The sequence below is a fragment of the Pelodiscus sinensis genome, chromosome 7, assembly GCF_049634645.1.
Source record: "Pelodiscus sinensis isolate JC-2024 chromosome 7, ASM4963464v1, whole genome shotgun sequence".
Classification (NCBI taxonomy): domain Eukaryota; kingdom Metazoa; phylum Chordata; order Testudines; family Trionychidae; genus Pelodiscus; species Pelodiscus sinensis.
Genome location: NC_134717.1, coordinates 18953529 through 18966435, shown reverse-complemented (window position 1 = coordinate 18966435; position 12907 = coordinate 18953529). Strand labels below are relative to the sequence as shown.

The 12907-nt window shown below is 41.0% G+C and overlaps 1 protein-coding gene across 2 annotated transcripts in view; it reads right to left on the bottom strand.

The window, feature by feature from the left end:
- The window catches only part of THSD7B (thrombospondin type 1 domain containing 7B), a 630645-nt gene that overhangs the window by 12054 nt on the left and 605684 nt on the right, over positions 1 to 12907 (bottom strand). For both annotated transcript variants that reach the window (XM_075933305.1, XM_075933306.1), the window contains exons 21-22: positions 7149 to 7294; positions 673 to 832 (exon numbers count right to left, since the gene is read on the bottom strand). In XM_075933305.1, the coding sequence (XP_075789420.1) occupies positions 673 to 832; positions 7149 to 7294 (306 nt within the window). The remainder of the gene's footprint in view (positions 1 to 672; positions 833 to 7148; positions 7295 to 12907) is intronic.

Genomic DNA, 12907 nt, shown 5'->3' with positions numbered 1-12907 from the left:
AAGAGAGCACCAACACCCCAGAGCAACAGAGCTGCATCAGCCTTGGCAGCCCTGGGGAGTGGAGACCTGGTGGCTCCAGGGCAGTGGAGCTATGGCAGCCCCTGCTGCCCTGGAACTGCAGAGCCCTGGTGGCCCTGGGGAGCAAAGCCCCAGCTTTCATAGCAGCCCAGATGCTCTGAGCCCTGGACGTCCTGGAGCCAGGAAGATCTGTGAGGCCCTAAGACAATGGAGCCCAGCAGCCCTGGCAGGCTTGGGGAGCAGAGCCCTGGCAGCTCCAGAGCTGCAGCAACTCTGACACGCTGGAGCTGTGACAGTCCTCGTGCCGAGTAGTCCCAGGGCACTGGAGCTCTGGCAGCCCTGGCACCCTGGGAAGTGGAGCCCTATTGCCCCGGAGCAGCAGAGCTGTGGTAGTGGGGACTGGCCAGTAGAGTTGGGAGCCAGTGGCCTTGGAGCAAGGGAGCACAGCTAGGTCTGCTGAGGGAACCCCGGAGAGCCCAGAGTTCCATCAGCAGAGGGATGGAATTGACCTCTCCTGGTCCAGAAAACTCCTTCATTTGGGACCAGTCAGGTCCTGAGGGTGCCAGAGCAGAGAGGTCCAACCTGTAGTGATTGTTCAAATTAGAGAGGGATGCTGCTCCCAAGAGCTCACCACACAATCTCAGAAGAATTCACCTGGGCAAGGCACAGAACATGGTAGTTGCAGTGCATTGTCTTTCGATGGCAGCTCTCCACACAACGCATTTTCAACTTGCTTGGTTGGAACAGACATAGAGGCATCATGAACCACACATGTGAGGTTACGGATTTGGACTCCTTCACCGCACTGTCCACCCTACGACAGATCACAGAGATATATGTTGCTAACAAACAATAATCAAATAAGAAGTGAATTTATATAAAACCTGCACCTGGAAGGATATCAAAGTGCTTTTCAGACTCTTGTCCCAATCCACAAAGGTTTGTAGGTGCCTAAATCTCAGACATAAGCACCCAAGCCTGGGGTTTAGGCACATAAATCTCAGTTTTGTCTTCATTGTGATCCATAAAACTCTCACCAACCCCTATAGATCCCTAAACTCACTTAGCACCCAAGTTTTCAAGGTAAAAGGTCCCTCAGTGATTAAGTTTCTGTGCATTGCTGCCTCACTCTAGACCATCTCCCAGATCAGCTCCCTTTCCAAACCTAAACAGTGGTGGTGGTGGTACCCCTGCCTACCTGATACTTTTCAGCTGAGCAGTTACCTGAAATGTTGGAGACCTAGGTTCAATTCCCACCTCAGGCAAAGGGAGGGGAAGGATTTAAAACAGGCATCTCCTACCTCTCAGAAGAGTGAGCGCTATGGAATATTCTGATATAGGGATCCTTCAGGTTCTCCTGTTGATGTTGTTACACAGTAAATGCATAATGATTTGAGCTGGGGTACTGGATCCCGGATTGTCCTCTCTTTAAATATGTTGGTTTGTAATGATGTTACATTTATTGTATTACATATGCACAACTGGAGCTTTATGGAAATGATCATTGTATAAAACTGTGCTTTTGCTGCAATGTGGGTAGTGCTATTTGTATCACTTGGCAGTAGTTTCTTTGAAAATTCTGGACTTCATTCACAGCCCTAAAGGGCTACCTGGTATTATTTACTCAGAGCTGGATTAAGAATGTCAAGACCTGCTCTCCCATAATTCTCTGCTCCTCCTCGCTGACAGGCAATGCAATATAAGTGGGAGTATAACTAGTTGGATTTAAGGCAGTGGATAATCAAGTGTCTAAGTGAAGCATTAGTGCAGATTTACTGTATTCAGCTAGACATTAAGTTTTCAACACTGTTTCAATCTAGTCTGTATGTAACTTATTATTCTAAATTACTATTTCACCGCAGAAGCCTCTGTTGCAGACTTGGATTAATGGTGCATGAATAGCTCATCCAGGTGCCAAACAGGGCTGGATTTCTTGGAAATTACTGGTGGAGACAGATTATGATATGGAAGGAGCTCTCTGGGAAGACAGTGTCTAATCAAACTACAGTATATTTCAAACTTAAAGGAATAGCTAAGGAAATGACTAATCTCTATTGTAGAGGACTAAAATGATATAAAAAGACACTTATTCTAGTTGACAATAATACCTACCTCTAATACAATGCTGTCCACTATAAAGTCAACATTTATCAACACATGATATCTTTGGATTTCCCTACACATGGAATAGGAATAGTTACTGTAGCTCAGATATGATGCTGAGGTAAATGTTTATCCTTTAATGGTTACTTCTGTTTATTATTTAAGACTGGCCATTAGTTTTACAAGCACCCAAACCTAACATCATCCTTGTAAGGCAGGGATCTTCATCCTTTTTTTGAAAATAGAGTCATAATGCCATTTACAGTGGAAAGTGGAAACCTGCTTTTTACTATATATGGTGCATAAATAATGCAGGAGAAATATACTGGTCTCTATTCGCATCCTAAAATTATATAGGACCCATGCCTGAAGTTCCAACCATCCCGCAGAACTCAGTAGAAATTTGCTAGAGCAATGGTTTTCAAACAATGGTTCGTAATGCAGCACTAGCTTGCAGAATATCAGTCACTGGGTTACCTTGCTATAGGGCAATCAGGTGACCAGTGGGGATGCTAAGGCAGGCTCCTTGTCCTGGCATCACAGACTGAGCTGAGCCCCAAAAGAGACCAGCAGCAAGTCTGACTCCTATGCAGGGTGGCCACAGAGCTTCATGCACTGTTCCTGCACTGAGCACCAGCTCTGCATTTCCACTAGCCAGTTTCTGGCCAATGGAAGAAGGCGAGGATGCTTCCTACAAGCAAGAACAGTGAACAGAGCAGCTTCAACCTAGGAGCCAGACCTTCTGAGGTACAGCACAGTCCATGCTTCCAGGACAGGCAGGGAGTCTACCTTAGCAAACCCACTGTGTCACTGACCAGGAGCTGCCAGAGGTAAACCCAGGTCCAAACCTGAAGCACCAATCCCCTGCCCCAGACCTGATTCCCGCAAGCCCCTCATCACAATCCCCACTCCAAAGCCTGCACTCTACACAGAAGATATAATTATGTTGGGTTGTGGGCATCAACAACTTTTCAACTGAGAGAAAAAAAAGTTTGAAAACCATTCTGCTGGAGTAAGGATATCAGTAATGGGCCAACAAGGAATAACAGGTGATAAATCAAAGGAAACTTCTTGAAGAGGGTATTGGACATACAAAACTCCCAAGATTAAGGTCTGCAGGATAAACGTTCTTTCATTGGGCAACACTTTCCTTCATTAAAGAGAATTTATTGAAGTATGATTTTTTTATGAGAAAGGGCTGCATGGTCAGACTCTGAGGGCCATATTTTGGATGGCATTAGGCACCAGATGATGCAAATAGGTTCTTAGTTGGATTTTCAAAAATGTCTAGGCACCCAACTCCTAATTCATGGAATTTAGGATACATTTATGCAGCAACAGTATTTCAAAATAACTAGCACTATTCCGAAATAGCTTAGGGTATGTCTACACTAGCCCCCTACTTCGAACTAGGGAGACTACTGTAGGCATTTGAAGTTGCAAATCAAGCCCGGGATTTAAATAGCCCACGTTTGATTTGCATCTTCCTGGCTGGTCGCCATTTTTTGAAATGTACAAGTCCAGACTAACTGCCCGTGTCTACATGTGGCAGGGACCCGGTAGTTTGAATTAAAGCCCTAGTTCGAAGTACCTATTATTCCTCCAGGAATGAGGCTTAACAGGTAGTTTGAACTAGGGCTTTATTTTGAACTACCAGGTCCCTGACGTGTGTAGACGCGGGCAGTTAGTCCGGACTTGTAAATTTCAAAAATAGCAACCATCTGGGAAGATGCAAATCAAGCGCGGGATATTTAAATCCCAGGCTTGATTTGCAAGTTTGAATGCCTACATTAGCCTCCCTAGTTTAAAGTAGGGGGCTAGTGTAGACATACCCTTAGTCCGCATCTAGACAGTAGGCAGTTATTTAGAAATAGTGTCAAAATACTGTCAACCTGGAGGACTACTTACTCTGACTCCTGCAATCCTCATTGTATGAGGAGTTAGGGAAGCTGGAGGAAGAGTGCTCTATTTCGAATTAAGTGCTGTGTAGATGCTCCCTATTTAAAAATAAGCTATTTTGAAATAAGCCATGCAATGGACGTAGCTCAATTTGTGTTGCTTATTTCAAGTTAAGCCCTACTGTGTAGACGCACCTTAGGCATTTGGGATTTTGAAAAACCTGTTAAGAACCCACCTTTAGGCCCACTTTTAGGAGCCTAAAGACGTTTGGAAATTTGGAGTTAAATGCATACAATTTGAAATGATATTGAAAGTCTGGATACATGTTTTGTTATCATCTGACTATGTGGCTCATGTTCCTTTAGTAACCAAATAACACAAACGAGCACTACTTCATGTTGTTTATGCTTTTTATCCATGTTATGATAGGCTGCCATGGAAGGGAACATTCAGACTCAGTTTAATTTCCTTCCATTTATGTCCCTTATGGCTTTAGGACTGGAAACATTCACTGCTTCTACAAGGTTTTCCATTTCTTGGAGGACTGCCGGTTTGCTCCTTGCACAACTGGAAATGGCCCTTGATGCATGAAGGGTCATGGACAATGGTATCAAGGTTTTGGTTGCACTGCAACACTCTGCACTGCCATTCCAGACTTATCTTTGGGAGTTGGAAGGGCATTCTGGTACGATCACTACGAGAAACACCTATCAGCATCTCTTTTTTAGGATGCAAGGGCTGACAGTAATACCACTTTCTGACTTAAATAATGTGAAAATCTGTTATGCAGCAGGTCTCCTACTTCTAAGAATGCAAACATCTCTAATCCTTCCCACCAAAGCAATGAATTTAGGATAACGGTTACTATTCTATTCCAGCTATCCTATAATACAGAAAAGATACATATTGCAGTCTACTCATAATTCAGAATTCTGTGTATTTAACTAGGTCAAGCTACTTTCACAATAGATTTTGCTAATGTCATGTTAGTCAACATCAATTCAATAGGACAACTGTGAAAAACAAGATTGTTTTAGATACTTTTGGAAAAAGTGAATTTAGGATTTATTCCATGAAAAAACTTGGAAGTCACTTGCATTTAAATAGCATGGTTCATCCTTAAGAGCTTTTCTAAAATACAATGTAACAGAACAACTCCTCCTTCCCTCCCACTGAAATGCAGCCACCTCTGACAGCCTCTTAATAGAGCATAAAAAGACTACACAATAGTTTAGGAAGAAATAAGAATACTGTATCCTACCAAAAGTGCAGGGTGAAGCCTGGGGTAGACAAGATGTAATTATTTTATCTAAGCTGAATTTAACTAGGCTCCAGATTTAACATGCTTCTATTCTTCAAAAAGTGCAGTCAGCTCAATAATCTTAGCAATATGTCAGGGTGAAGATTCAGTGAATAGGTCAGAGAGAAGTGTCCACTATTAGCATCATCAATATTTCCTGCAATTAAAGGTCTTTCATTTAGTACTCATGAGAGCTAATCCTGTTTACTGGGACAAGATCAGAGCCCACAGTGTTAGGGCTACATAAATATTACATTTATATGAATGTGTCACATTCTCAGTTGCACCTAGTTTGCACTTAGCAGAACTGAAAGGAATAGGAGGAAAATCCTATTTCTGCCTCCCTGGTTGTGGCCTGGCCAATGGTCAAAACAGTTTCAGTTACAATTTATAGGAGCTAGGGGCTGCTCTACATTATACCAGCTGCTGCAATCATTGCACACACACTCTCTGGAGAAGTATCCGAGCAGAAGGTGGCACAAAGCCTGCTACATCATGAAAAGGGTAGAGGAGAGGAGAGATCGGCTCTGCACATATGCACATATATACTGCCCCAACACTTTGCCACATATTGTGGAATAGCAGCCAGGGTGAGATCTTCAGAGGTCATGAGCCCTTGGTGAAGGGAGTAGATTTCCTCTCTGCATTTCACTCATACCTCTCCCTCAGAGAGGGCAGTTAGTATGGGTTAATGGAGGTGAATCACATTTCACCGTGTAGGAGTAACTTTTCTGTAAAAAATTCATACCACTCAGTGTAAGTTAACTTGAGTTTGTGACTAACAAGAATGCTTTAACATATGAAGCAGGATTGGCCAGGTTTCTAAGGGGGTGAAGAAGGGTTGTAAGATAAATCAATGCAAGCACAAAGCAACATGATGATAGTGAGAAAATCACAGACACCCATTACTAACCAAGCAGAGGGTATATGTGTGCTACCCATTGCAATTTAAGAGTCTATTACATTTTCAGGCCACTTTGATAACTCCACTAAGAAGACTATGGTAATCAACACTCCATGTAATATCTTCAAATTATAGTGTTTAAGACATTCCAAGATGTCTAGGGACATCAGTTATTCTCAGGGTAAGCGTTCTTACTGCTTCCAAAATAAATACTTCCAAAACTCACTAGATACATTTTCTTGGTAGCACTGCTGTAAATAATTAAATAATGGTTCACTAGAGTGGCACTCCAGTAAGAGTTGGCAGAACTCACTACAGTACTGCACAATATTATGAATTGCACTGTTACATTCAGGGCCTAAGGATGTGACTTTATTGCAGCCTGTAAGTACCCTTGTGGGGAACACTTGGCTCTTCAATCCAGCAGAGAAAGGTATAATTAGTCCAATGGCGGAAAGATGAAGCTGGATAAATTTAGCAAGGAAATCAGGTGCAAGTTGGTAACAGTGAGGGTAATTAACCATTGGAACAATTTACCAAGAGTCCTCATGGATTCTCCATCACTGGCGATTTTTCATACAGATTGGATATTTTTCTAAAATACATGGTTAAGGAGATATTTTGGGGGAGTTCTCTGGCCTGTGCTTTGCAGGAGGCCAGCCTGGATGATCCCAGTGGTCCCGACAGGACATGGAATCAATTAATCAAATGACAGGATCATATCACAACAGTTGTACACACGATGAACTTACTTTGTTTTAAAGTGGATTTTAGGTTGATATTAATAGCAACGAAATTACTGTAGATCTTGGAAGAGCTGCATAAATTACTTCTGTCGCATAATTGTGCCATTTGTTGTTGATGAAATGCATTTCTACAAGTTTTCCCTGAGAAATCCCTGAAAAGCGTAACAACAAGACATACCTCAAGTCTGCACAGTGACCATTCCCCAAGAATCCAAGTGTAGCAGGGCTTTACAGGACAGTTTCTATACTGGGTGAGCTGTGTGGGGCACAGCCTTCCTTCTCCTTGCACCTGCATAATTATGGACCGAGAACGTATCATCTGACCTACACAAATAGAAAATATATCAGTTCATAGTATTTGCACTAGGAGCTTTGAATTTCCTGTCAATGGAAAGGTTTCCAGTATTATAGCAATGTTCTAGTGGGTGGCGAATAACGAAGCAGACCACAATGCCTGGTCGGAGAGATACGTTGAGTAATGTAATAAAAAGAGAAAATGTCAGTAAACTCTGCTGTTCAAGTCACGTGTAGCTTCTTTCATGTGATTCCTGCAGCGTACTTGTGTTTGACTGCTGTTCCACTCATTCTGCTAGGCTACCAGGCCACTACCTTAGAAGAGAACCATTTTACAGCATTATGAGTGGACTAGAGAAGATCGGGAATAAACTCACTGCATGATAATTGCTGCATCTATAGGTAAGAACACTGCACCAAAATACAATATCATCACATGCCAATGCATTAGTGCGTTCTACAGGAAGCAGTACAGCCTAGTGAAAGAAGACCTGAACTGGGTTCTATTCCTGGCTCTGCTATTGATCTTGCATTAATCTCTGAGGGTATGTCTACACTGTAGGGTTTTTTTCAAAAAAGGTATGCAAATTGTGCTCACATTTACATATCTTCTTCCGATATTTTTTCTGGAAGAGGATTTTCTGATATTTGGCCCATCTACATGGGGCCAAATGTCGGAAACCCTCCCTCTTTTGGAAGCCCCTTGTACACCTCATTTTACAAGGAATGGGGGGGCTTCTGAAAGAGGGTTTTTTTCTGATATTTGGCCCTGTGTAGATGGGCCAAATATCAGAAAATCCTCCCCTGGGAAAAAAAGTCAGAAGATGATATGGAAATGCAAGCGCAATTTGCATACCTTGTTCGAAAAAAAACACCACAGTGTACCCTGATTCACTTTCCTCATTGTGAAACAAAAATATTGATGTTGACCTCAGGGCTGGATTATGACAATCTGAGGCCCTAAGGTAGGTCAAGTGTAAGAAAGCCCATATAATTAAAAGAAAATGTATTATTTTGACAGAAAGTTCATTGAATATGCATACAAGTAAACTAGAAGTAAACAATAAAATATAAAAAATACAGTGTCCCCACCCCATACAATGAGTAATACAATTCACTAGAAAATTTCTCATAACATTTTTCTTCCCCGTTGAAGCATCTGAATTATAGAATTCCTTCTTTGAATATGTAATGAGACTATTGGAGAATGTAAGATGGCAATAGGAATTACCAGAAGCAATAAAGCAGGGGTGGGGGAAAATAATTTTATATTATAAATATTGAGATTTTATATATTAACAAATTATATTTTTATTAAAATATATATGCAAAAACCTGTGATATTTTAGCAGATTTCTGTGAAAGTTAATGTTATTGTATCTATGTCTATCAACAGGAAAACAAAAGGGGTTATATCATTTTTTTTTACACCATGAATAAGGAAAATTATCCTTCTCATATGATAAATGAAAATACAAAATGTATCCAGATTTTACAAAATATATTCACAAATGTTTATTTCAATTTAATTTTCACTGAGAAACAATGAATTGTTGGGATTTTTCTTTTGTCATTCTATAAAATAAAGTGAAGTTACCCAAAACTGATGCAGGGAAGCAAACATAAACTTATCTTTCTCAAGATCCACTTGACTCATGCCCCTAAGATGATCACCTGCGAACTCAATCATGTGAGGCATGGATAGTGCATAAAGCAGAAAGTGGCTCGCACACTAAAAATACACAATTGTACTTCTGTACAGATGAAAAGAAAGAAAGAGCATGCTGACACTTATGACAACGGGAATGAAGGCACTATATGACTGATCATGCTAGACCTTAAAGAAAAGATAGCAGCCTTCTGCGCTACTTCCAGCCAAAGAGAGATGCTATTCATGGGAGTGCTCGGATGAGTCCCATATCCATATAAGGTTGGAAGGATTGATTCATGACATTGCTGACTCTGACCTCAGATATCTTCCAATTTTATTAGCAGTGAGATTATTTAATTAAATACATTACGAAAGCAGAGTCAGAAGTTTACCAGTAGTGCCAGTCCAACAAAATGCTCCCTCTGGAGACTGGTAGCAGACTTACTTGTGGGCAATACTAATTTTTCCAAGGGCAATTATGTTTTTCTCAGCCCTGGCCTCCCACCTGCCAATAATAAACATATTAGTGAAGAGTAAGGGTCGTATAAAAGTGTTTATGTAGCCAGACAGGCATATCTTGTCATATTTCAACAAAAATGTCTATTGTATAGAGAAAAAAACTTAAACTAGTGGCCCTGTAGCACCTTAGAGATGAATGAAAAATACAGATCATATCATGAGCTTTTGTGGGTACAACCCAGTTCATTCGTCCCATGTCTGTTTTATTTATCAATCAATTTTGATAAAATTTGAAATGGAGTCTTTTTTTCTTTTGTAGAGGCGTCTCTCATATTGCAAGGCCCAAAGATATAGGTTAGCATATGCCTTAATCAGGCACTGGCCAACCTCCTTTGTAAAGCACTATGAATCTTTTGATGTAATATGCTATAAGAGAGGTAGGCATTATTATATAATTATTACTATACCTCATGATTTCTTTGCGGTTCTCAGGGAACTGACAGAGCAGCTTATTGGTTAGTATTTCTTATCTTTTGCATCTCTTTATCCTCTCAATGTAATCTCTCTCCTCTCCAGTGTCGTTCCCTCTCTCTTACCCAGCACTTGTCTCTCTCTCTCCTGTAAGTCTCTCCCTGTACTCCTTTCTCCTTCACCCCTTTCTCCTCATCTAAGTCACAGTAATTTCCTCTTTTCCACATCGTCCCTTCCTTAGAATTGTTCTTTTTTCTGTGCCTGTGAAGGCCAAGGAAGCTGAAAAATCTATATAGCTTAAGGTCCTGATCCAGCATCAGGCTCAGCTTGTCCTCTGAAGGCAATGGGCTCTGTACAGGTGCAGGGATTCTGTTGTACCCTAGAACCTCAGAGTCACAAATGCCAGAGTTACAAACTGACCAGTTGACCAACTGCATACATCATTTGGAATCAGAACACCACAATCAGGTAAAATATAATAAAAAAATAGCAAGCAAATAAAGTACAATCATAAGTATTGTGTTATATTAAAGCATTTTCCTTCTGCATAGTAAAGTTTAAAAGCTGTATTTAATTAAATGGTCATTTGTGAACTTTTGAAGGAACAGCTATAAAGTTATGTTCTGAGTTAGAACATTGCAGACTTACAAACATACTTCATTCCTGAGGTGTTTGTATCTCTGAGATTCTTCTGTACTTGAATAAGAAATTTAATTCTTCATCACCGTATAGCTAAGGGTCATTCCCTTCTGTGTTTGTTTTGAATGCTGTTTTACACAGAGATATTTTATGGACAAAAGCCCATCATCTACTCCGTGTGACCTAACAACTGCTTATAGACATGTAGGGTAGTGGAAATTATTTTGTGTTTTCTTTAATTAAACCCATCCAGAGGTGAAAGTAAGCTGGTGTGCTGCTCAGGCAAGAAGTTGCTGGCTGGCTGCAGTGGCTTGGCTGCAGAAGGAGGCGGTGTGCTCCAATAGCTTCTTGCAGGCGGCCATGCTAAGCAGCAGACAGGTTAAAGGGGCTGTCTGAGGGCACACTCTCCCATCAGTCTGGGGCTGCCCTAGCCCCCTCCCCTCCAGTGTGCCAATAAAGGATGCAGCTTGCTGTTCCCCTTCCCATCAGGGAGTGAGAGGAAAGCACACAGTGTGCCTACATTCCTTTGCCTCCTGCTAGGAGGGGAGAGGGCAGTGGAGTGAGTGACCCATGCTGTGAGCTTTCCTTTCAGTCCCTAAGAGTGATGAAGGGGAACAGCAAGCAGTGTCTGAAACAAATGGGGGGGGCTTCAGCCCCTCCCCCCACCCCCGTCCTGTCTAAATAGCTCCCTTGCCCCCTCCATTTCTCCTATCCACACATACCTCAGCCCCCAGCCCTGAGCCCCTCCTTCCCCCCTCCCTCCACCCTGAGCCCCTGCCAAATTAATTTAAAAACTTAATTTTCAGGTTTTCCAATTATATTCCCTGTGCATGTGAAACATATAATGAAACACATGACTAAATCCTGAAGTATTAAATATTACCAGCTACATAACTCTTATGGCAGCATCATTTTAAATATTAAATATTCCAGTATGTTTTCACTGCTTTTTTTAACAAAGGAGATTCTATTTTTATGATGGAATTACATGCATCTTGCTAAAAAACTGCAAGCACTCTAATAGCCATTACTGTCCATAACCACTTTTACAATGTCCATTAAGATTCTATTTATTTTCAGTGAAAACTCCCTAATCCACTGAATGAAAAAAAAGAAAAATTAGGTTACCGTGTCAGAAATAATAGAATTGAATACTACTCATTAAATTAACAGCAATTCCATTTCTTATTCCTTTACTTTCCACACAAAAGTCATAGACTCGGAGAAAACTGTTCTCTCACAAAATGTTCCATTAGAACTCTGGTTGCCCTGTGGAAAACTACTTGCCATGTGACTAAGTGATATTTAAAAACATATTACAGAAGAATTTCTGCCTTAGCTTTGAAGGAACTGTGAGAATCAGTAAAGAAGGGTTTTCTTAAATGATGGTTATGAACACCTGAAATGGACATAAACAAGGCTTGTTCAATACTAACAGGGCCAGTGAAAGAAACACTTATGGTAAGATTCTCCCATTAATATTACAGTACTTTAGATGTGATATTAAACAGAGATGGACCAGCCCAAATGCATGACTCAAATGCTCCTGACATCTGTGGAAGCTGGGGAAATGCAGCTGGCTCTTTGTTATAGTTACTGCCTACGTCTAGACTGGCATGATTTTCCGCAAATGCTTTTAACGGAAAAGTTTTCCGTTAAAAGCATTTGTGGAAAAGAGCATTTAGATTGGCACGGACGCTTTCCCGCAAAAGCACTTTTTGTGGAAAAGCATCCATGCCAATCTAGATGCGCTTTTGCGCAAAAAAGCCCCGATCGCCATTTTCGCAATCGGGGCTTTTTTTGCTCAAAACAAATCTGAGCTATCTACACTGGCACTTTAGTGCAATAGCTTTGCGCAAAAGGACTTTTGCCCGAACGGGAGCAGCATAGTATTTCCGCAAGAAGCACTGATTTCAGACAGTAGGAAGTCAGTGTTCTTGCGGAAATTCAAGTGGCCAGTGTAGACAGCTGGCAAGTTTTTCCGCAAAAGCAGCTGCTTTTACTGAAAAACTTGCCAGTCTAGACGCAGCTACTATGTATACAGAGTGTTCAATTCTTAACTATTTTTCTTACAGCCATGATTCAAAATACAAAAAGAAGTCAACCATTGCTAAGAACTGAAGTAATAAATGTATAATAAGTGTGATTTCCAAAAAGATTAATTTGTTTTAATTTGCTGGTAAAAAACAAATATTTTTAAGAGCTGCCAGTGGACAACTTTACATAGTTATGGTCTATATGTTCACAATGCATATCCTTATGTGTCATTTTTAGACCCATTTTAAAAGACTATTTTTGACTGAATTGTTTTTCCTGGAACTAGAGGTTTGTAACAGAATTCCTGGAAAAGCTTTCACCAACATGACAGTGTATTCCAATATCAAAGACTCAGATTTCATGGAGTAAGCCAACCCCACAAGTCC